General features: G+C 38.4%; 2 protein-coding genes across 5 annotated transcripts in view; both read right to left on the reverse strand.

Annotated features, from left to right (window-relative positions):
- Positions 1 to 269: 269 nt before the first annotated feature.
- On the reverse strand, positions 270 to 5,391 carry LOC308083734 (uncharacterized protein). The gene is made up of 5 exons (XM_080426063.1): positions 5,312 to 5,391; positions 3,013 to 3,138; positions 2,713 to 2,862; positions 1,988 to 2,095; positions 270 to 1,733 (listed from the first exon to the last, which is right to left on the reverse strand). Exons 1-5 carry the CDS (start codon positions 5,355 to 5,357, stop codon positions 1,513 to 1,515), a joined length of 651 nt encoding a protein of 216 aa, XP_080282189.1. The 5' UTR covers positions 5,358 to 5,391; the 3' UTR covers positions 270 to 1,512.
- A 10,348-nt stretch (positions 5,392 to 15,739) lies between these two features.
- LOC308083843 (uncharacterized protein) overlaps positions 15,740 to 25,492 on the reverse strand; it is a 28,896-nt gene continuing 19,143 nt past the window's right edge. Inside the window, exons 1-5 of one of the 4 annotated variants that reach the window (XM_080426245.1) lie at positions 22,001 to 22,265; positions 20,211 to 20,363; positions 19,898 to 20,041; positions 19,189 to 19,296; positions 15,740 to 19,088 (exon numbers count right to left, since the gene is read on the reverse strand). In XM_080426245.1, the coding sequence (XP_080282371.1) occupies positions 18,841 to 19,088; positions 19,189 to 19,296; positions 19,898 to 20,041; positions 20,211 to 20,363; positions 22,001 to 22,046 (699 nt within the window). In that variant the 5' untranslated portion in view covers positions 22,047 to 22,265 and the 3' untranslated portion in view covers positions 15,740 to 18,840. Of the gene's footprint in view, positions 19,089 to 19,188; positions 19,297 to 19,897; positions 20,042 to 20,210; positions 20,364 to 22,000; positions 22,266 to 25,492 lie in introns of those variants that run through there. The other 3 variants (XM_080426246.1, XM_080426247.1, XM_080426248.1) reach the window with 3 other exon arrangements.

Here is a 25,492-nt window from a genome sequence, read left to right on the forward strand (position 1 = left end):
CACAGATATACAATAATCCAAAATTCAACAACCCAAAATACTGTTACCTTGTATGGCCAAAAGGTTCATTTTTTATTAAACATTTGAAAATAGTGAAAATAGCCGATCTACAAGCTCACAAAGCGTAGCATTGTGAGCTTGATCTGCTATTAACACTACTTTTGTGCGACACTCTTATATTATGAAGCAGGGTACTAACGTAGGAAAAAACATAACAAGTTGAAATATGTAGATACAAGGTTTCTTTGAAAAAAACACAAGACACAAACCACAGCTCTTCACTTTTAATAATAATAATGATAATAATAAACTGTATTTGTATAGCACCTTTCATGACATGAAATGCAGCTCAAAGTGCTTTACAGAGCAAGAATACAATTACAGAAAAAGTACAAATAGTTTTACAATAAAGCAAAAAAAGAAAAGCAAAAGCCTAAAACAACATTAAAATAATAGCAGAAAAGGCAGTGAATCAGGCAAAAACAGTGAGGACATGAATAACAACACTGAGATTTAAATATCAACTAAAAGCAAGAGTGAAGAAATAGGTCTTGAGCTGTGCTTTAAAGCTATCCACAGAGGCTGCTTGTCTTAGGTGTAATGGGAGTTTATTCCCCGCCGTTGGTCCGTATAGAAGCAGAATGCTACTTCACCGTGTTTTTTATATGTCATTGTAGGCACTTCGAGCAGGTCAGCACAAGACCTGAGAGGGCGGTTAAACTGATAGCCTAAATCAAATTACTGTTGCTATCTTAAATGGAAGATAGCAATTCAGTTAATCAAACTATGTATTTATAAGTACCGTAAATATGGTGTTTTATACCAAAACTCAATATTTCATTTGATGAATACAATTGCTAACTAATTAATATCAACTGCAATCTGACTTTGCATGTATACAAACTGTAACTTTCTTCCAGGTGATCAACGTCATTGTGTTCCCTTTTCTTTGCAATGTTTCTGTATTGTTTTGTAGTGTGTGTGTGTGCGTGCGTGCGTGCGTGCGTGCGTGTGTGCACCATGAGACCGTTTGACATGAAACCAGACGTTAAAACCACATGATTTACAAACCATGGCAATGGTTCCTCCATATTGTCTTGAATGTGAAATAGGCTAAGGCAAACAGGAAACCTACGTAAACCACACAGCAGCTTTCATTTCTGCCATAGCCGCATGTGCTCTATTTAATTTTCTCTGAATCTTACAGTACTTTGAGTTGAACATGCATTTATGCCTAGAGGTACATTTTAACACGCACACGCACGCACGCACGCACGCACGCACACAAGATTCACAAGATTCACAAGATTTATGAATTCACACACAAGATTCAATGAATTTACTCAGTTTTCCTCTTACTATTTGTTTGGTCAATTAAATGTGTACAATTTGGAATAGACATGACAAGTCACTTGTGCAACTACAGGATAATCAATGGTAAAACAAGGAGACAGATCTGGGGACTACAGTAAGACATCATATAACAGCCAAACTAAAGTAGCGAGGCTTCCTTCAGTTGAACAGAACAACAGAGAGCACTGTTCCTACCAGGAAGAAGAGGCTAACACTAGTACTTGTGGCACCGTTGCACAAATCACCTTCACAGCAGCTCATGCTTGTTTCTATGCCTTGCCTTACGGGGTCTGGTATCAAGGAGAGGAGAGAGGAATCACAGATGCTCTTTGAGGCGCAGCCCTTCACCACCGTTGATCTATCAGTATCGTTGTACTTTCCTGTGAACACAAAAGCACATGAGAGGGTGTGTTTGTGGGGTTAGTCCACAGTAAGCCAACCATTTTACATTTTTAGTTTCCTGGTCAAAGTAAGAGGAGAAGAAGTTTTTAGGAGAAGTTTTAAATAAATAGTGAGGAGAACATGCATGCTTCACTGCTGCGAACCCACTAAATAAGAGTGAGAAAAACACAAAACCGTGTGCCCACTCCAGTGAGCCCACTAAACTGTCATTTGAAACCATTGGCTGATTCACCTGTAATGCAGCGGTCCTCATCCCCAGAACATGAAACAACGTTGGAGCAGAAGTTTGGATCTGAGCAACTGTAGCACTTCTTACCATTGGGAGGAGGGCTGTCCGGAGCTGTAAGATTCATATTTTGAAAATGTTACTTATATTCATATGATGTCTTAAACTCTCTAACCCATTAGGACCGGGAAAGCATCAGTCATTTTAGATTTTAACCACTTTAACCATTATCTTATAGGCCTACTTTGGCAAAAAATAAATAAAGATCATGAAAATGTTTGCAAATCTTTATATATTTTTAAAGCGAACATTTGTAACTCAGATCTTTGCTTCTGGGGATTCTAAATGTCTTCTAAATCCTAACAGTTTTTTGAAAAAACTTATGTTGCTATAATCAGTGGTTCTCAAACTTTTTCATGTCAAGGGCCCCCAAAAGGATATGTATTTGGCTGTGGACCCCCATCTCAAAATATGTTGTTCCAGGGACCCCCCAGAAGCAAAGATTTTAGTTAAAAATGTTCGCTTAAAAAAAATATATATATATATACAGTATATGATTTGCACAAAATGTTTACGATAAAAAAAAACGAGTGCCGCGCTTTTGTTTTGGATCAGTTTTGAATTTTTCCAGAAAAACTTGACATAGGCCATTAGTTTAGCAAGGTGACGATATTTGGTTTGTGAACCACTGGAGTAGAAGACAACACAGACGGTATAGGTAGGCTACTTACAGGTAAGTGTGGGATATTGATCATTGCAGAGGTCAGTGGTACAGCACTTGCTGATCATAAGAGCTCTGCCGAGTCCAATGTTCACTGAGCCAGTAACACACTGAGCAGCTGCCACGCAAGTCTTCATTTGAAAATCAAATATCTGCACGACTGAAAACAAACAAAACATTAGCTTCTACCAAATAATGTCTTAATCAGAGAAGAATCTTCAGCAATTTAAACATTACTTTGTTATCTATGACAGAGATTTATGTGCACGATAAAAGGTGCAGGCTATCAGCCTATACCTCTATCACATACCTGTATGTGCCTTAAGTGTCATTGCACCACATATCTGGGATGCTTTGCAGACTTTGTCAGCACATGGTCCTGGACCTGGAACTCCTGGAGGTCTTGGCTCACATACGTGACATGTAACGGCATAGGCTGAAAAATAGACAAGATCACACAGATTACACAATTTACAAGTAAAAAAATAAAATAAACTTGACACATGTTCCATCATTGTAATTGGGAGCATGATTTTCATGCGTGCAGTCATGATTCGAAAACTAATGTCATGATTTAGATTGTGTCTACAGCATGTGGAGTTAAAACTACAGGTTTACAAAATATGTGGGGATTTTCAATGCACCATCCATGTGTACTTGAAATTTAAATGCACACTGATAAATATTTTAATAGACTTAAATCAACAGATAGATTCAGCTGGTTTAAGTGCTGTCCACAACAAGAACGATAAATATATTGTAAAAAATTAATAATAATAATAATAACTGAAGTGGATGGCCACATCACATCAAAGAGAAGACAGTGGCAAACAATATTTTCACTTTCAGAACGATTTGATGAACGATACAAACTCTGACAGACAATAATAACAATAAGGGTAATAATAATAATAATAATAATAATAATAATAATAATAATAATAATAATAATAATAATAATAATTACTTTATTTGTATATCACCTTTCAAAAAACAAGCTACAAAGTGTCTACAGTAACAACATATAAATCCAAGGTCAAGATAAAATGGCATAAAGGTTAACAAGTCATCAATTAAGAAAAGGCTTTGAAATTAGTTTGACAAGAAGACACTTGAGTTTGCCTGCCTGAAATGCCCAGGCATGGAGTTCCATAGCCGAGCGGAAGGCCCAATCACTCTTAGGCCCTGTCCACACTTACACATATTTTTTTAAACACAGCTTTTTTTATGAGTTTTAGGGGGTTTGTCTAGACGCAAGTGCATTTTTGTCCTTTGAAAACAATCATTTTTTAAAACTCCGGCCACAATGAAGATTTAAAAACACTGCGTTGCCGTGTGGACGGAGATAAACGGAGGTTTCTCACATTATCATGTGAGAGTATATCATTTATTTGAATATTCCCCGCTGTCATCGCATGTTGACTCCTACGTAGCCTAGGCTACACTTGCCTAGAATGTTCTGAATGAATGAACACATGCTTTTGCAAAATGTGTGAATTAACAGTTAGAATGATTACAAACTTTGTTAATAATCGGTTCAGGGAAATAAAAGTAGACATAATACACAGTTCTCTGTTCCCTTGTTTTTCGATGTGTTCGCTATACCTTTCAGCACGAGACTGCAATTGTTGGTCTTTTTTTTTTAACCTGCTCTTGGAGACGTTTTTTTTTGGCCTATCAATTTGTACAAATACCAGTGTACGTGTGGAAATATTTTTTAGTGACAAGTCGAGACTTTGGAACCATTATTAGGGCCCTGCTGGAGGATGTCCACACGCATACAGGTATTTTAAGACAAACTAAACGTTTTCTCCTTTAGTTATATCCACATCCACACTAGCACATAAAAAAAACAACAACAACTGCAAAACTCTCGTGCTCTCGTACATATATTGCCCGATCTGTGCTCTTTAGATACCTCAAGAAAAGTATACAATGAGCAGTGAGCACATCGAAAAACAGAACAATGTGTATTATGTCTTCTAAGAAGACATAATACATTGTTCTGTTTTTCGATGATATATATATAAGAATACTCTTCTTATATTTCCCTGAACTGATTATTTGACAAAGCTTGCAATCATCTGCTGGCTTTCATATAATTCAATGCATTCTCTTAGGGCTTGTTTGCCCCTAACGACAACAATCAGATAATAATAATAATAATAATAATAATAATAATAATAATAATAATAATAATAATAATAATAATAAGGGTAATAATAATAATAATAATAATACTTCTGAGCGGCAGTACATAATTGTAACATCCGTGACCATGGGGTAAGCACTTTATATTTGAAACTTTTATGGACACCCGGAGCACACTGTGCCACAACTCCTCTAGTATTAGTGGAGATTTTTGAGCGATGAAAAGTATCTAAAATACACACCTACAGAAAAACAATAGAATAACAAAACCCAACTAACTTTTTTTTCTCCGGATGCTATCTTTTGTTAAAAACCAAACGATAACAATTGTGTGATTACCATGTAATTTTGACACTAAAGAAATGCATAAATAAATGCATAAACAGAACAAACAAACAAACAAACAAACAAACAAACAAACAAACAAACAAATAAATGAATAAATAAATAAGACTTACCTTTGGGGAACATCATAAGCCCAGTGATCAGTATGAGCAGATGCATGATGTGCTGGACAGAGAGGTTCAACTGAAACACTGTGCAGGGTTACAGCTTTTAATACGTCTGCAAAGGGGAGGTGATGTCTGGATGGTTTCAAACTGAAACTGAAACCACTGTTCCTGTAATACGATTACCCAACATACATGTTAAGATATATTTTTAACTTTACGTCAAAACATTACGTTTTTCATCCTGTCACTCACGTGAATTATAAATTCAGAACTCCTCACATGGTTGAGGAATGTGTAAGTGTAGCAGGATGGGCGAATTGTCTCCCACTCTGCCCATCCTTCTCCCACTCATCAGTGGGCTGATTGTTACCTGCAGTATTAACCCTTCCATTGTGTTAGGGTCATTTTTGACCCATATTCAAGTTTAGAGGTGGACAAAGTACTCAACCCCAGTACTTGAGTAAGAGTACAGATACTCCTGGTCAAATTTTCTCCACTACAAGTAAAAGTAGCTCAGTCAAAATGTTACTCAAGTAAGAGTAAAAAAGTTATTGCTTTTAAATATATTTAAGTATTCAAAAGTACATGCTTTTAAAAGTACTTAAAGTACAAGTAAAAGTAAAAGTCCTTTGAAGTCCTCAACTACCTCGAGCACTGTCCCGTCGGCAGTGGCAATGATGTCCTCTGTGTTAAATACCCATACTTTAGTTTTCTTGTTATTCGGTTCTTAAGTCTGACGTCATTTTGTAGTCCGACAAAACTCCTGGGTCCAAAAGGCACCAGCGCCGTCCACTCCTCATTGTAAAAAAACATGTTGGAACCCGTAAATCTTTTTACAATAACCTCCTTTTTCAGAAATGAACCATTGAGGGTTAATAAGGGTCTTAATGCTAATATCATAGACAGTAAAAAGTAGGCTAATATATATATTTATATTTGTATTTATTTATTATTATTATTATTATTATTATTATTATTATTATTATTAACCTTATAATATATCCTTTTTATATGTATTTATATATATATTTATATATAGATGTATTTATAAAAAAAAAGATTTCCTCTTCTTTTTGTCGTTACCAGGAGAGCAGTAGAATGACACTTTAGTCGTTATTTTATTCTCAGATGTGTTAAAACAGAGAGGGACACAGCACTGTGGCATATTGGGAAAATACACACTTGGACCCGGAAGTTATTCTAGCGGGGCGCAACGAGTTACTAGCTTATCAATCAATCAATAAAACTGTATTTATAGAGCACATTTTCACACAACCTTAGTTGACCAAAGTGCTGCACAGGTAAAAGAAAAGCAATACATCAAATCAAAGAACAAAAACACAAAAACAAAAACATGTATAAAACACATAACATGTATGCATATAGGAGACACAGACATAGAGCGAGATTGTTCATTTACACCTACAGTATGTACACAGAAGGTAGAAAATGTTAGATAGGAGTTAAAATAGGAATATTTAGGAGTGGATGTTGTTAAAAGCCAGAGAGAAGGTGAGTTTTTTGTAAGGACTTAAAAATCTCGATGGACTTAGCAGATCTGATGTGGGCCACTACAAAAGCGTGGTCAGCTTAGTCTTCCTGGGGACCAGCATGAACCCCAGAGCCTCAAAAGAGAATTATTTTCTCATGAGGAAATAACAGGAGTCACACATGAGTGACACATCGCTGACAAAGCTGCACTCAGATCACATTAATTATATTCCAGTTCTTAATGTACTTAATGTACCAAATTCTCAGATCCAGGGCCATCAACTGTGACCTTTTTGTCAAGATACAATATATAGTATATAATATACTTCAACAATTAGGACATGGAGCTCACTTTAAACTGCGGCCATCTGTTCTATAAAAAATATTAATAATAATAAATGCATAGAGTAACTGTCATGAAGGGTGTTTTATTTTTTCACCAGCTCATATGACACAATACCTTACATGCTCATTCTGCATGAATACAGTTGACATAGAAAACAGAAAATTCTCTCTGTTCAGTGTATGTTTGTGCAGAGACCTGCAGACATTAGCGCCAATCCTGTGGGTGCACAGGAAATGTGTCGGTCGGATGACTGTTGTGTGATGCTTTGTAACGTGCACAGGATGCATGATGTACCCGCTCTGATACCGTGTGTTATTGTGAACAGATTTATGTCATTCAAACTCTCTCCCTGTAATCTGCAAAGTCCTTACGCCAGTTATGGTTTCATCATCAGTCAATAACCAAATTGTATGACTTGAAATGTAGTAAAAAAAAAAAGGTCCTTTTGCACACCTACTGGGACAGGTGCGTAGGAGCAGGCAGCCAGTGCATGAGACAGGAAAGAATGGTGATCGCGCACACTGTCTTCACTTACAGCAAAAAAGTATTTTATTGCGAGTACAATGTTTCCAACTGACATTCATCAGGTATTTCTGATTAAGGGGTTAAAACTTGGTTGATGTGTGTGTGACTTTTTGTTGAGTACCTTACCCGCCCAACATAAATCGGCATCCATGCAGAGAGGCAGGTGTTGTTTGCAAGGCCTGTGGTTCTTTGTGACCACATCCTCTGCTCTCATGCTCATGAGCAGATGTTTCATACCTACCCACACGCATGAGAGCAGAGGATGTTTCATATCTTCACCTTGTCAAAACAAGATGGCGTCGACATGCACAGCGGTGAACTTCACTCTGTCAAAACACAAACAACCTTTGATTTCCTATACTAACACATCAGGTCAAAATTCATGTCAGATCCTGTGTCTAGGTGAGACATGACCTTTGACAAATGTCTCAATAGAAGAGCAGGGAGACAAAATATAACCACCCCAAATGGATAAGTTATATTATATTAACATACTTTACCATACAGATTCGACAAAATTACATTTCATTCATTAAAAAAAAGTGACATAGTGCCTCTTTAAGTAGATCTCATAACTCTTGTTTCAGAGAAGTAATTCTCTGACACCACCTGCACTGCATGCACTGATGTGCTTGTAGAGCCACTACGTTATACAAAGCCTGCAGAAACACCTATAAAACATAGAAATGACTGAGGAACCAGAACTAAATACTTTTACTCCTACACACCCATACAAGATGTAACAAAGAGGTGAGCGGAGAGGGAAGCCAGAAACATGCTAGTGTGAGAGCAGAAGTGTGGAAAAAAGAAACAGCCAACCTAAACTCGGTACTTTACAGCCTTCTTAGAAATGTACTCGAGTAAAAGTTAAATATTTGTCTCGGAAATGTACTCAAGTAAGAGTAATAAGTATCAAAAAAATCTAATACTCAAGTAAAGTACAGATCCTCAGAATCTGTACTTAAGTACAGTACTCAAGTACATTTACTCCGTTACTGTCCACCACTGTAAATAGGTAAAAAGGACCCTGTACATTTCTTTATTGGAACAAGGCTTCATGATATCCTCAGAGACAGCTATTTTAACGCAACAAAATTCATTACCACCATTTTTGTTAATTCTGATGGTCTTAAAAGAAAAATGACACTTGTGGTGTTAGTGGGTCAAATTTGAAGTGTGGCTCAATTCCCCCCACATTTTCAGTATTCAATGTTTACATGTTTGAAAGTGAGAGAGATAACATCATTATCCATTGTCTTCATTATAGGAAATGTAATGAGTGAATTTTAACCTTTTTACAATTGAAAACGACATATACAGTATTGAAAGATGAAACCCTAACCCTAACCCAACATAATATTTTACACAATGCAAGGGTTAAGGCAGCGCACCTTCTGCCCGCGTTATGTGTCCTCTTGTTTGTGTGTGCATGTCGCCACGCTTGGTCTCAGCGTGTGTGCGTGTCCTTTTTGAACTTGTGTCCAAACAAAGCTGGCCCGTTGGGCTTCACTTTATTTCTTTATGCATCAGCGCAGGATATGTCTCTCCATCTTGCTATTTCCGCAATCGCCAGTGGTGGACGAAGTACTCAACCCCCGTACTTGAGTAAAAGTACAGATACTAATGGTCAAATTTACTCCACTACAAGTAAAAGCTCAGTCAAAATGTTACTTGAGTAAAAGTACAAAGGAATTGCTTTTAAATATACTTACAGTAAGTATTCAAAAACTTAAGTGAAAGTACAAGTAAAAGTAAAAGTAGAAGTACATGTATTTATATATATACACAGTATATATATATATATATATATATATATATATATATATATATATATATATATATATATATATATATATATATATATATATTCAATGAATTGCTGTAATGTTTTCACAATGAATTTATAGAACCTTGTAAAGCGATGTAGTTTGTCTTCGGTAAACACGGTAAGCATTTAAAACGTATGTTTTTTTTAATGTTGTGTGCGTTTTTCATTACATGGACTTCAGATAAGGCCATGGATAAAGTGGTGGATATATGGATAGGTTTGCAGGCCTGGATGTGACGTATTTCCGCTTTTATGTAGATCAGGGGTCTTCAACGTTTTTCAGGCCCAAGGACCCCTTAGCTGATAGAGAGATGAAGCAGGGACCCCATACTGTATATTCTTCTTTTTTAGAATGCTTTCCATTCTGTCATACAGAAACGTGAATGGCACGTGCATTTGCATAGAACTTAAACATTCTGTTACTTTACTTACTTTATTTGTTTATTTGGACAGGACAGAGCATATTAATGGACGTCACATGGACGTAAATACACCGGATTTAGCAAAGATGCTAATTTTCATCCACAGTCCTCACACAAAACATACAATCAGAAAACAGACAGACAAACGGTGGAATACATTTACATAACATTACATAGGGAACACAGCATAAAAATAGACCTAAAACATGATCACAAATGGTTGCAGCTTTGGTTTTCAAGCAACAGTCTTTTCAGATTGAAATTAAAAGATGGAAATGTAGCACAATCCCTTATACGCAGAGGAAGTCCATTCCATGCTACACAACCCTGCACTGAGAGGACATTTTGACCGAAAGTTGTTTGCCGGTGCGGCACTTCGCAATCTCCTCGAGTGGTTGCTCTGGTACTGATTCCCCTTTCAGGCTTCCTTTTAATGAATTCACTTAGGGGGGGCGGGCACAGACCATGTAGGGTCTTGTATATGACCCCAACCTGTTTGAAATTTTTGAAGTTGTCAAAGCTAAAAAAAATTGAGCCTCCGGAGTATGTTACAATGATGATATGAGTGAGGCTTCCTGTCAACCTTGAGCGCACTTTTGTAGAGCTGTTCAATGGGTTTGAGAATCGTCACGCCTGTGTTCAGCTCACAACCCAGACATCGTCATTGAAATTGTCAGCCAGGTCTGTGCAGTTTTGGAGAAGTAAAAACTCCTGACTATAGACACATAACTTCACCAAGCGTGAGAACACTGTTCCGTGTGAAATCCATCAAACCTCAGAATGGTGAAATAGAGCAGTGTTTCTTCACAGCTTTCATGACATCTGACTGTTCAGCACAAATTTCTTTGGGAACGTTATACGAGTGACTCCCTAGTCCCTGTGTAGCATGCAGTGTAACCTATGACCTGTGTAGCATGCAGTTTAACCTGTGACCTGTGTAGCATGCAGTTTAACCTGTGACCTGTGTAGCATGCAGTTTAACCTGTGACCTGTGTAGCATGCAGTTTAACCTGTGACCTGTGTAGCATGCAGTGTAACCTGTGACCTGTGTAGCATGCAGTGTAACCTATGACCTGTGTAGCATGCAGTTTAACCTGTGACCTGTGTAGCATGCAGTTTAACCTGTGACCTGTGTAGCATGCAGTTTAACCTGTGACCTGTGTAGCATGCAGTGTAACCTATGACCTGTGTAGCATGCAGTTTAACCTGTGACCTGTGTAGCATGCAGTTTAACCTGTTCCTACTAGCTCCTCCCCCACTGCTCTCATGTGGGCTATCCGTTACTCATATTTATTTATGTTTATCAGTTTTCCCAAGTTTGTCTTTGTTATTTTGAAGTATTTATCTGTTTAGCCACCTATGCTGTGTGAAACCCCCGGTCCCCCCTCAACCGTGTAAGGGCTGCTTTTGACAGGATTCCTCTATGTAAGTTATGTAGTTGCTGGGGATTTTTTTTTGTCCCTGAGTGCTCTTTCACATTCCATTTGTGTGTGACCTTTTCCCAGGATTTAAAGGTTTTGCAGCAGAAGTCAGGCATTGGCAATAATTGTGTTTCTGTTCTGTTAAGTACATCCATCTGAATACACAATTATGGTGGATGCCGCTTTGCACCAGTTTGTTGTTCAGGTAATCCAGAAGACAAGTTGCAAATGTGTCTGAATCTAGCCCCCCTTCACCTTCATGGCAAAGGTAACATTTGGCATCATGGGAATGAAGGTCGTAGATTGTATAATTGTGACAGGCTAGCTTAGTTTTCTAATACAGTGCACCAGCCTTGAGTACTGGAGCCAACAGTACTGCTTCAAGGTCCACTGTTAACACCACAGTTGATTCGTCTTCTGCATAGCGTTCCTTGTCCAGTATCTTTTGTCTACGTGCCATATCCTTCACTTTGATATGCCTCTCATAGGCTTCCTTATCCATATTGCCCTCCTCAAACTGAATGACCATGTTCTCCACTGTAGGTCTGGTATTCTCTGTACAGTGAGGAAAATGTGATGAACACAGGCTCCAAATAAAACATTTTAGAGTCCCTCCGGCAATAGTGACTCCCAACCTTCAGTCAGTCTATTAACACTCGGGGTGCCAGAGGTTTATTAAAACAGGGTACATCTGGTGCCGGCATTCTTACCGTTTACGCCGCGCTGTTTACGGCTGTAGACGTTGCGTTAGAGCGCCCCACGTGGAAAAATAAATAAATAAATCTCTTCACGTAGATCTACGGTTTTGGCACCCAATGTGTTAAGACATTCTTCTGCAGAACTATCCTGCTGACTGCGGCTCCTTGTTGGCGTTTGCTGTTGTGCCTGGTGCATTCCCGTGTCCTATTTGGCCCATTCATGGACACTCCATGCCCCTACAGTATATTGAGTGTCGACAGAATCGACACCTGTACCTGCTTGTTATCGACCTGCAGTCTGTACTTTTATGTTTGGTTCTTCCGAGATTGACCAATTGTTGTTTTGTAGGGCATGCTTCAACCTGTGACTACACGTAAACCTTCCTTTGCTCCCAGGTCATTTTCCAAAAATCTGTGAAGATCTTTTGCCTTTGCTCTTCAAAAATGTTCTCACATTGTTGTCCTCCCTTGTTTTTGACCCTCGTCGCAGCCATGATGACATCTGTCACCTATGGAGAGCGGACTTCGAGTAACCTCAATTGTTTTTCTCCCCACTTTATTTTCCCCCTTGTATTCTCTTCCCAGCTGTCTGTTTTACACATTTTGTTTTCTGTATTTGACACCTTTCCTCTTCTTTCTATTGTGTGCTTCCTCCTCCACAATATCTTCAGGTACATGATCCCCTGCCAGTTCTTCCTCTTGACCACTTTCTTCACTATTACTTGAGCTTTCAGTCTCTTCCTGCAAGTCTTTTGTAGGGCTGTAATCAAGGTCGGAGTCACTGGAAGCATTGAAATCTGCTTCCAGTACTGGAGATATTTCTAGTTCAGATTCAGCGATGGATGTAAACATCATTATCTAAAAAAAAAAAATCCTCTGTGAAGACTGGTTGGTCTGTAGTTCCGGCTGTACCAGGGTCCCCAGCAGTCACTGGGGAATGATAATATAAATATCTAGAGGTCCGGCCGCCCTACGGGCGCCCGGCCCGCCAGCCGCGCACGGGGCTCTAGTGAGGTACCAAAATCGTGGGATAACATTTTCCAAAAAAAAGTTAAAAAAAATATATATAAAAAAAAAAAATAGATGAAGGACCCCCTGGGGGTCCCCGGACCTCCTGGGAGTGTTGGGACCCCCGCGGACCCCCGTGAAACATGGCAGACCCCTTCGGCTGTTTTTTTTCATGAAGGTGGTTGCTTGTTTCTGGCGCACATCAGGCAACACTGACCTGCTGCTTGTCTTTTGCCGACGTGGCAACCCAGATGCCGAGTCGTCTCTTGTTGTGGGGAGATTACAAAAGCAGCTGCGTGGTGTTGGTTGTCTTTGGGATGTACATGGCACGTGAATGACGGACATATTACCGTGAGTGTGGTGTGATAGAAACATGACTAAAGTGAAAGCAACGGCGTGGTTCGAACAAAAAGGTAAGCAAGAGCGGGGCGCTTCTGTTGTTGTTGTTGTGGCGATGCAGAGATTTCAATGGCCGCCGCGTCGTGTTGCTTCGGCTGTGGCCGTCGGCGTTCGGTGGTGCGCACGGTAAACGGTGCAAAAGTGTTTCCCCGTCCGTTGTGGTCGTAATGTGGTGAGTAGAATTAATTATGTTCCGTGGAGGTAAATGTGTAGTGAGCACTGAGAAGTACCCTACGCCACCCGTAAATTCAGCACGCACGTTGTGGCTGGTGTTGTGGTGAGATGTCTTATGTAGTTGTTGTGTTTAGTCGAATTCAATGCTGTGGGTATGGCGTCAGCGGCGAGAGGTCCAAATGCATGGAGTGGGTGTGGCGTCAGCGGCGGAAGTAGCTTTCTCCTTTATATAAGTAGAAACATAGTTGCTGTCCGGCAGAAACCAGCTAACTCCATTTTGACGCTTTTGCATTTTTCCCCCCCATAAATCAGGGCCATTGAACACCCTTTATGTCTGTGTGTTAGTAAAACAAATATTGAACCAATGTAAAGCATTAAAAAGCGCTTCTGACAAAACCAGCTAACTCCTTTGGATCCTCAAATTTTCTGCTAAACCAGCGAAGTCCACCGGAGTTAGCTGGTTTTGCTGACTCCAGGCTCCACCCCCTTTTGACCTCCAACCTCATTGTGAGCTTGTTCAGCTGATTGATCTCATTCAGCTGTTCTTATCAATGGGTTCCTGCCGGACAGCGGAGATATACATTAAATGCAATTTTATCAGTATCATGATGTGTGAAATCATCTTTTAAACTTTCAGTATTATTATCTCTAATGTGCCGATCATGACACAGAGTTAAAACTCTGATTATGCTGTAATTATAATTTACAATTATAATTTTGCACACTGATTAGGCACACTATTAGGCAACATTATGCTTTTAATGTGCATTTGCTCCATTAATGTATTGAACATTGATGCATATGGTTTATAATGAGGTTGATGTTTTTATTATTCAATGAATTGTATTTTAATAGTATTAGTAACAATTGTGTATAAATAAAGCAAATATATTTTTGGTGCCTAATCCACGTTTCTGCTTTTATATTTTAAATGTAACAAACTGTGTGAGGAGTTATATTATGTGCTCAGGTGCTTATTAGATAAATTATAACTATTTCCTAGGGCGCAATCCCCTAGGTGGCGTAGTTGGCTACCCACATTTATAGTATGATATTCTCTAACTGTTGTCTTAGCCGAACGGCTACATGCGTTTAGCTGTAGTCAAAGTATCTCCTCCTGGTCAAACATTACTCAAATACAAATGAAATACAAGCACTGCTAGTTTCACAAAAATGTAAATAGGGCTTAAATGGTTAATTCATACTGTACATGTACTTTTTCCCTTCCTAAAAATGTAGTGGAGATTAAAACGAACACATACAATAGGGTGCCTGCCTATACACACTACGCGCTTGGCCCCCTAACAATAATGGTGCTGTGTAGCAATAACAAGGTAGACAGCTGCATACTTCACTTTTAGCTTTGTCGGGGATCATTTCTGGGAAATGCCTGATCTGTTGTAAAGCATGAGTTCACACACACACACACACACACGCACACGCACACGCACACGCACACGCACACGCACACGCACACGCACACGCACACATACACACACCAGTAGTGAAGCAGCCACTTCCCAGGTTTCCTGTCGTTTTCTTTTTATTGATGCAAGAACGTGCCTCATTCACCAACGAATGAAGACATGTCTTCTTATGCAGTTTTCATGGAGATTGTGAAATTCAACCAATGTTTTCTTTAACCCTTCTTTAACCCTATTTTATCTGGACGTTTTTTGGTAAATACCACAATGAAATAAACAAATACATGTATTTATTACAAAATTGTATACTTTGGCTTTTTGAAAATAGACAATCTACAATTGTGTCGCATCGTGGCCCATTTTGAGCTTATATTTTGGCTATTTTTTAATCATTTTGATGAATCTTGAAAAACACACATCTTCTCTCATGGGGGGCCCTGGCAGGAAATAGTTCCAGATAGGGGTCTGCAGCCAAATACATATCCAGTTGGAGGACATCCAACTTTTTTGATTTGAATGAGATCTATCCATTAATCATGTAACTTTCTCACAAATTAATTATGTTATTATTCAAACTTTATTCCAAACACACAGGGGGTCCATAGAGTACATACAACACAACAAATAAATAAAAAACATTAAAAAAAACATAGCATCATACATCGAGGCTGACTCTCCAGTGTTTACGTTGCCCTGGACGAGTACCGGAGACAGCTCTTCCCAGGATTGATTATATCCTCAATAATACTGTTCCGGGACTCATCCAGTCGGTCGAGACATGAATCCATACATAGAGTACCTTAAGAGAGCCTCACAAGTGTGGATTCCACATGTTACAAACAAGTGACTGGCACTATGCCATCTAGGGACCTCAAGTAGTATCCTCAGGGTATCATTGTAGGCCACTTTAAGCCTCTGCATGCTACCTTTCTTGTATGTGCACCACAAGAAAGCTGTATACATGGGCGAGCAGAATGCTTTAAAAAGGGCGGCACTGTCTAGAGATATCTCTATCATCATGGAGATTGTCACTAAAAATGTGGCCATGGCCCCATTTTTAGGTACTTGATTTCCTGGCACACAGATAGTCGACTGCCACATACGTAGGTGAAAGGCCGGGAAGGCCAATTTATTTTTCTCACTATCATGACACTACTATTTTTTGCATTATAAATGATGTCATGATCATTGCCATAATTTGAGCATACTGTACTTTCAATAGCTGCTGTAACCCTCCACTGTATGGAACGACCAGGTCATCAGTATAATAGCTGATACATTTAACAACGGATCATATTATTATAATAGCTGATGAATTTAACAACAGATTATTATTGATTAATTATTTTACATGAAGTCTTTGATACACAGCTAACTAATTTCATCCAATGAGTGTAATAAATCATATGTGGGGTTAAAGGAGTAGTTCACCCCAAAAATGACTTATTTTCTATCAATTACACACCCCATGAAGCATTGATTTCATGGAGATTTTTTAGTTTTTGTCACATTCATAAGCCAGTAAGTTGATGACCGGCGGAGTCTCTGATAGGAGACTCAATGGCGGAGTCTCTGATAGGAGACTCAATGGAGACTCTTTGAGTCTCCTACCGGAGACTTCGCCGGACGCAGGACGAAGATTTGCGTGCAGATGTGAAGGGACTTAAACTAATTGAGTACATACATATTTTATTTTAAAAGAAGAATCCTCTCTCACACATCTATGCCAGTGTCAGTGTTTGCCCTCCCATGTCGTCACCTTCCTAAACTAATGGCCTACATAATGTTTTGAGGAAAATTATATTTTTGCCTATGTCAGCTCCTCATGACACTGGCCACCTTTGGTAAAAATCACCTATCTCCTAATTGAAAATGATCATGCTGTTCCCTCCCCTCAAGTCACATGGCCTAAGTCTGGAGTGAATCAGTAAATCATTTGGCCTACGTCAGGTTTAATCCTATTTAAACCTATTTAAATCTTGTTTGTTACATAACTGACAGACAGTGTTATTTTTATGTCATATATTTTAGTCATAATTTGTTATAAACGTTTTGGGTGAAATGATTAAGAAATATCATATAGTTTAGTTTTTAAAAACTCAAAAAACTCAAATTACTTAGGCCATTAGTTTAGGAAGGTGACGATGTGCCAATGGCGACATCCACGCCTAAGGGTGCCTCCCCTTGGCCGCACAACATAGAAAGATTAGGGTGGTCTAAGCTTTATTTTGTTTGCTTCAATCGTAATCTTCAATGGTAAACATGAACCCTTTAAATAATAATCCTGAATGTAGTTTTTAGGACTAATAAGATCTATACGTTTGGTTTGAAGGCAAGGAAATGCTGCCTGGTGGTTTTCATCCGTTTGTGTAAAGGAGGGAGCACTTGAATAAATTACGGTAGATTTGGGATGCAAATGTATAACGTGGCTGTCTGGACTCTCAACTAAATCATTCATAAAAGCAGAAATTAAAATAAGACTGTTCCATCTAAGGTGCTATAGATGGGACCTAGCTTAATGACTCATCTTATGGCTGATTTCTGATTATGTAATATAGTGGTATAATGTGGTATTTCTGACAATATAGTATAATATTCTAACGGCATAGTATATCTAAGGTATGGTGGAGTTTTGATGCCATTAAACAGGGCTCCCTCGTAAGAAAGAAAAGGAGAAAAAAGGTGTTCATGTATGTCAGTGGGACTCACCTCAAAATAAAGGTCAAATAAAAGGTTATTGCTTTTTTTTGCTTTTTTAAATAACATAGTATAATATGGTGTATGATTGATGATGGTAGCATAGCACATACAGTACACTAGCCCACAAATAACTTTAAAAGTGAAAGGGAACACATCAAAAAGCAAATGTCAAAACACAGACATGCAATAATTCAACAACCCAAAATACTGTTACCTTGTATGTCTAAAACGTTCATTTTTTTATTAAACATTTGAAAATAGTGAAAATAGACGATCAACAGGCTCACAACGTGTATCATTGTGAGCTTGATCTGCTATTTTCGCTACTTTTGTGCAACACTCTATGATGAAGCAGGAGTATCTACAAGTTGAAATATGGAGATACGAGGTTTCTGTGAAAAAACACAAGACACAAACCACAGCTCTCTTCACTTTTAACTGATAGCCTAAATCAAATTACTGTTGCTATCTTAAATGGAAGAGGAAGCAATTCAGTTTATCAAACTATTTTGTATAGATGAAATACTGTAAATGCGGTTTATACCAAAACTCAATATTTAATTTGACAAATACAACTAACTAATTAATATATAACAAGTGCAATATGACTTTGCGTGTGTAAAAACTGTAACTTTCTTCCAGGTGATCCAAGTCATTGTGATCCCCTTTCTCTGTATTTTTGTTGATGTGTGTGTGTGTGTGTGTGTGTGTGTGTGTGTGTGTGTGTGTGTGTGTGTGTGTGTGTGTGTGTGTGTGTGTGTGTGTGTGTGTGTGTGTGTGTGGGCGTGTGTGTGCATGTGTGTGTGTGTGTGTGTGTGTGCGTGTGTGTCAAGGTGCGTGTGTGTCAAGGCGCATAATAGCAGATACCGCATTGCGGCCTTAATTAACATATGGACACTCCCCCATGTGGAAAATATGCTGGTGGATTCCTTAAGTGTTTGCGTTCAGCACACCTTGCATAAAGGGGATTGCGCATAAGATGGTGGCGTTATCACCTAATTACCGCCTAAGTCGTGGATTTAAGATATGCATAATAGGGCTGTGAGTGGCTACAGTATAAGACATCATATAACAGCCAAACTGAAGCGTGAGGCTTCCTTCAGTTGAACAGAACAACAGAGATCACTGGTGCTACCAGGAACAAGAGGCTAGCAGTAGTACTTGTGGCACCGTTGCCGTTGCTAGCAGTACTTGTGGCATTGTTGCACAAATCACCTTCACAGCAGCTTGATTCTATGGCTTTGCTTCCGGGTGGTGTAGGGAGCAAGGATAGGACAGAAGAATCACAGATGCTCTTAGAGGCACAGCCCTTAACAGTCATATTCATGACGAGAAAATCTAAAATCACTGTGAAAAAAAATACATTATTTTGAGCTGAGGAATGTGAAATATTAAATGTTATATTTGGGTACACTGACATTTTGTCTGAAGTCATAGATTGATTTACCTGAGATGCAGTGATCCTCATCCCCAGAACATGATGCAATGTTGAAGCAGAAGTCTGGATCTGTGCAACTGTAGCACTTCTTACCATTGAGAGAAGGGCTGACGGGAGCTGTAAGATTCACATTTTAAAATTACGGGAAAAAAAAAAAAAAAAATGAACAATTAAATAATTATCAATTAAAGAATTTGGATAACTCCAAAATAAAATCTAAATTCAACTCCTATCCTATTCGTCTTCATCTTCATATTGTGTAATTATTGTAATTGTTTTAATATTTTCTTTTAAATTATTAAGGAGAGAATTCCACATTGTAACTCCTATAACTGAAGGACACATCTGTTTTAGTGTAGTCCATGCATACTGATGCTTAACATTTAATGTCCTCCTATTATAGGCTACTACATTTCTGAACTTTATGTAAATAGCCTTTGTAGATATTCTGGCACTACTGGCAGAATGTTTCTTTTTGCCCTAAACATTATTAATCATGTCTGTAACTTCACTAACTCTTCAACATTCAATAATCTAGATTTAATAAATAATTGTTCTATTTGTGGGTTCTCTATACTCCACCTTATGCATGACTCCTACAGGCCTCTTAATCTGTAGTATGTATGGTTTTATGTTAGTCACATACGTATTCCCCCACACTCAGACACAATAAATGTTGTTTAGAAGACAACACAGATCAGATGGTATAGGAACTCACGTGTGGGATATTGAACATTGCAGAGGTCAGTGGAACAGCATGTGCTGCTCATAAGAGCCCTGCCGACTCCAACGTTCGCTGAGCCAGTAATGCACTGATCGGCTGCCATGCACCTCTTAGTTTGTAAAACACCTGCACCCCCAGCTGAAAACAAACAAAATAGTAGCTTAATTCTAGCAAATAATGTCTTTATCACACTATAAGGTCAGTCCAAGGCAATTTTAAATTAAAAAAAGATAAGGTAAGACTTTGTAATGTATGACAGTTTTACGGAAAAGGCACACGGCTATTAGCCTATACCTCTATCACGTACCATTAGGTTGCTTAATCGATATAGCACCACATTGCTGGGATGCTGGGCAGACGGTTTCAGTGCATCGTTCTGGCGTTACTGGCATTGGGAACGGCATTCCACTCGGAAACAACGCCATTCTTAGTTCACACTGGTGACATTCCAGGCCATAAACTAAAACAATAGGTAGACAATATCACACAGGTTAAAATTGAAAACTAAAATAAACGTGGCTCGTTCCATTATTAAATTGGGAGCGTGATTTGAGTACACACATTTATGATTCACAAACTACTACGATTTAGATTTTTGCATAGAAGCTGATTGTTTTGATTACAATTTACAAATTTGGCATACATAAGTAAACCAATACTCTAATAATAAACTAATACATAAGTAAACCAAGAACCTATCTATCATAAGCCAGCACGTTGAAACTATATACGTGGAGGTTTTTCTAAATGTGACCACACTGAAATGAACCCAGCAGACTAGCATTTGCGTGTATTTGAAAATTAACATTAATTAAATATGTGCTCATTGTAAATACAATGTAGGTAAGGAATGGTACAATAGGTATGAAATGCACGCTTATAAATATTGTGAAAAACTTGAATTGACACAGTCTGCAAGTGTAGGGGCCGTCCACCGCCACAACAATAAATAAAAATAATTAATGAATAAAGAGTGAGAGGAAGAAACAGGCCGAAAAAAAGAAAGAGAAAAAAGGAAAAAAGATGACTCTGTACTCTTGAGTCTCCTTTTTTTCTGAGCCTCCTGAGTCTCCTGAGAATCGAAAGGTTCTGGTTTTGATTCACTTAGGAAGAAGTGTAAGAGGAAACATTAGGAACTTATTGCTGAATGAGGCCCATTGTAACTGAATTGGATGGCATAATCCATCTCACAAGTATAACGACAATGGGCCTCATTTACCAATACCTTCGTAAGTTTTCCTCTTACATTTCTTCCTAAATTGTTCACAGAGAAACTGCCATTGTAGTCTAGGCTGCTTCAGAACCACCACAGACGGACACCTCTGGACCGGCTGGCTGCTGCCCCATACGCACCTGCACAGCTGTCCGGCCGGGGACACTGTGCCAACTCCTCTAGAATTAATTAATGGACACCCGGAGCACACTGTGCCACAACTCCTCTTGTATTAATTAATGGACACCCGGAGCACACTGTGCCACAACTCCTCTTGTATTAATTAATGGACACCCGGAGCACACTGTGCCACAACTCCTCTGGTATTAATGCAGATTTTGGAACGATGAAAATCATATAAAACATTGGTTCTCAAAGTGGGGTCTGGGGACCCCCAGCGGTCCTTGGGGGGATACCAGGGGGTCCCCAGCAAAATGTGTTAATGCGGCGTCACAATAATTTCAACCACTTTAAGTTAACCATATTTTATACTTTGGCTATTCAAAAATAGCAGATCTACAAAATCGAGAAAAATGTGTGCAAATCTTTGATATGCATATTTTTGTTCAACTCAAATCTTTGCATCTGGGGGGTCCCTGGAACAAAACATTCTGAGATAGGGGTCCGCGGCCAAATACATATCATTTTGGGGGTCCTTGACATGAAAAAGTTTGAGAACCACTGAAAATACACACATCATGAAAAGCAATAGAATAACAAAACCCAACTAACTTTTAACGATATACTTTTTAAACGATAACAATTGTGTGATTACCATGTAATGATGACACTAAATGAGTGCATAAATAATTACATATTAAACAAACAAACAAACAAACAAACAAACAAACAAACAAACAAACAAACAAATAAATAAGACTTACCTTTGGGGAACATCATAAGCCCAGTGATCAGTATGAGCAGATGCATGATATGCTGGACAGAGAGGTTCAACTGAAACACTGTGCAGGGTTACAGCTTTTAATACGTCTGCAAAGGGGAGGTGATGTCTGGATGGTTTCAAACTGTCTTTTTTGAACTCATGTCCAAACAAAGCCGGGCCGTTGGGCTTCAGTTTATTTCTTTATGCATCAGCGCAGGTATGTCTCTCCATCTTGCTAGTTTAGCAATCGCCTGCATAATACGTTGTGGTCATGAACTTGTGTTTGTCATGTCATTTTAGCCCCTGTGTGCTGCTGTTGTCTCTCCACGGAGAGCACGTCCTTCTGGAGTTTCTAGTCCTGTGCATGTGTGTGTGTGTGTGTGTGTGTGTGTGTGTGTGTGTGTGTGTGTGTGTGTGTGTGTGTGTGTGTGTGTGTGTGTGTGTGTGTGTGTGTGTGTGTGTAACGGATACCACTAGTAGACAATGATGACAGTTTGAGTTTATTCTGTAGGAAACAGACAAATAGCACAATATCTGTCTATGGATGGACACTGCATATCATCAGACTTTCCTCAGCAGAGCAGGAAATGGATCTACTTTGTTTTTGTTTTTAGCCCCAAAACATCTATCTAATACTGTTTGCCTGACCAATAACAGTAACATCTATCTAATACTGTGTTTATTTTTAATATTCTCTTAACTTCAAATAATTAGTTAAATAAAAATACAATTGCAGCATACTGGACTCAACATTGAGTTTATAGTTACAGAAAAACTACCAGCCAGAATGAAAACAACTGTTATATTGTTGGTACATTATATAGCACATACCTGTAGGAAACAGACAAATAGCACAATATTTGTCTATGGATGGACACTGCATATCATCAGACTTTCTGTGTGCAACACAAAACAAAAAGTATATTCATTTCATTTTCGCAGAAAAAGAATAACACTTAATGACGTCATCACTAGTCCCAATGTGATGAAACAAAAGACGTTTACAAAAGGATTCATTGCACTCAGATTGATATCATCATAATGACTGGGAGGAGGTCCGGAAAGGAATCCAGAAGAGTGAAACGGCGCTGAGTCAAGCAGCAGCAGAAAGGAGAGCAAGGCGAAAAGCACCTCAATCAGCATCAGCAGGCGAGAGCAGCACATTCAAGTGCAATCACTGCCAGAGAGACTGTAAATCGCGAGTGGGACTGTACAGCCATACTATGCACTGCTCCCTCAGCACCACCTGATCTAATCCAAGTGCGCTTGTGCCATGGTCTCTCGAGACTGACGGCCGCTACTACTACTGAATTATATTATATAATTGTATAACTGTTATATAATTTATATAAATAATATAATTATGAATATGGATATTTTAATTTCCATATTTATTATAATATTCCATATTTATTATAATAATATGTATTATAATGTATGTTATATATTATAATGTATGTTATATATTATAATATAATAAATATTGCATTAATTATGTAATATATTATAATATTATATATTATTAAAGGACGACTTCACCCATTTTCAACCTATCTTCATATAATTGGTCGTCACTAAGGCTCATGATAAAATGGTAAAAAAAAAATCTACTTCGGTCTGTGTCTCAGAGGAGGGCTGTGGACAGTTCAGAATTCCGTCTACCAGTGACATCATCGATGGGGAATCCAAGCTAATAGAAACTGCAGATTTTCGATTCCTGGAAAGTTGCAATGCAATAATAGCAGCCATTGTTCTCGCGTTAATAAATATCTAAATAAAAAATGTGAAATCTTGTTGGAAAAAAAATCCTGCTTAACGATGATGTCACTGGGTTTCTGGACTGTCCACAGCCCTCCTATGAGACACAGACCGAGTAGGAAAAAATGGTACAATCTTATCATGAGTATTAGTGACGACCGATTATATGAAGATAGGTTGGAAATGGGTGAAGTCGTCTTTTAAATATAATAATATATTATTATTATAATGTTATATGTAGTATTATAGTATATAATATGATATAACATAATACATTATATCATATTTATTTAATATAAATATAAATAATATTGTGAGATATAAATAATCCTTAATTAAATAAATTATAACTATTTCCTAGGGCATAATCCCCTAGGTGGCGTGGATGGCTATATACCCACATTTATACCGCCCTGTTACATATGCAAGATTATATAAATGTAATTTATAGTATGATATTCTCTATCTGTTGTCTTAGCGGCTAAGACCGTTTGGCTAAGACTTAGCCAAACGATTAAATGTGTTTAGCTGTAGTAAAAATCTCCTCCTGGTCAAACATTACTCAAGTGCAATACAAGCACTGCTAGTTTCAACATTTAAATAGGGCATTGTGGTAGCAATATTTATAGACTGTCAAATGTATGTATTATTGTGTATTTGTCTGCCTCCCATTCAATCTCATTGAAGGTCTAGTCAGCAAGCTTTCACAATACAATGTGCTAATATCTTTAGTATATATATCCTTATATGACTATTTAGAATAGCATCTCTGGTAGAGTGGACACTATAAAAACAGTCTTAGATTGGTGCTCAAGATGCTTGTGCCCAGAGGGGCTGCAGGAACAGGCCAGGACAGACAGACAGACAGACAGACAGACAGACAGACAGACAGACAGACAGACAGACAGACAGACAGACAGACAGACAGACAGACACACTAGCAGCCACTTCTAAGGTTTCCTGTCAATGTTTTTTTTTGTTATTGATGCAAGAACATCATTCACCAACGAATGAAGACATGTCCTCTTACACAGTTTTCATGGAGATTGTGAAATTCAACTAATGTTTTCTTTAACCCTATTTTATCTGGAAGTTGTTTTGGTAAATACCACAATGAAATAAACAAATATTGTATTTATTACAAAATTGTATACTTTGGCTTTTTGAAAATAGACAATCTACAATCTTCTCTCATGGGGGGCCCTGGCAGAAAATAGTTCCAGATAGGGGTCTGCAGCCAAATACATATCAAGTTGGATGACATCCAACTTTTTTGATTTGAATGAGATCTATCCATTAATCATGTAACTTTCTCACAAATTAATTATGTTATTATTCAAACTTTATTCCAAACACACAGGGGGTCCACAGAGTACATACAACACAACAAATAAATAAAAAACATTACAAAAAAACATAGCATCATATATAGAGGCTGACTCTCCAGTGTTTACGCAGCCTGGACGAGTACCGGAGACAGCTCTTCCCAGGATTGATTATATCCTCAATAATACTGTTCCAGGACTCATCCAGGCGAGCCATGAATCCATACATAGAGTACCTTAAGAGAGCCTCACAAGTGTGGATTCCACATGTTACAAATAAGTGACTGGCACTATGCCATCTAGGGACCTCAAGTAGTATCCTCAGGGCATCATTGTAGGCCACTTTAAGCCTCCGCATGCTACCTTTCTTGCATGTGCACCACAAGAAAGCTGTATACATGAGTGCAGAA

This window comes from Gymnoscopelus braueri, assembly GCF_963280865.1.
Source record: "Gymnoscopelus braueri genome assembly, chromosome: 4".
Classification (NCBI taxonomy): domain Eukaryota; kingdom Metazoa; phylum Chordata; class Actinopteri; order Myctophiformes; family Myctophidae; genus Gymnoscopelus; species Gymnoscopelus braueri.

Bases quoted from the DNA above. Each gene is read 5' to 3' on its own strand.
- LOC308083734 (XM_080426063.1), bottom strand. From the start codon at position 5,357: ATGCATCTGCTCATACTGATCACTGGGCTTATGATGTTCCCCAAAG. The intron at 3,139-5,311 runs GTAAGTCTTATT...TCTATTTTTCAG, and splicing joins GCTTATGATGTTCCCCAAAG to CCTATGCCGTTACATGTCAC. The intron at 2,096-2,712 runs GTAAGTAGCCTA...TGAATCTTACAG, and splicing joins TCAATATCCCACACTTACCT to CTCCGGACAGCCCTCCTCCC.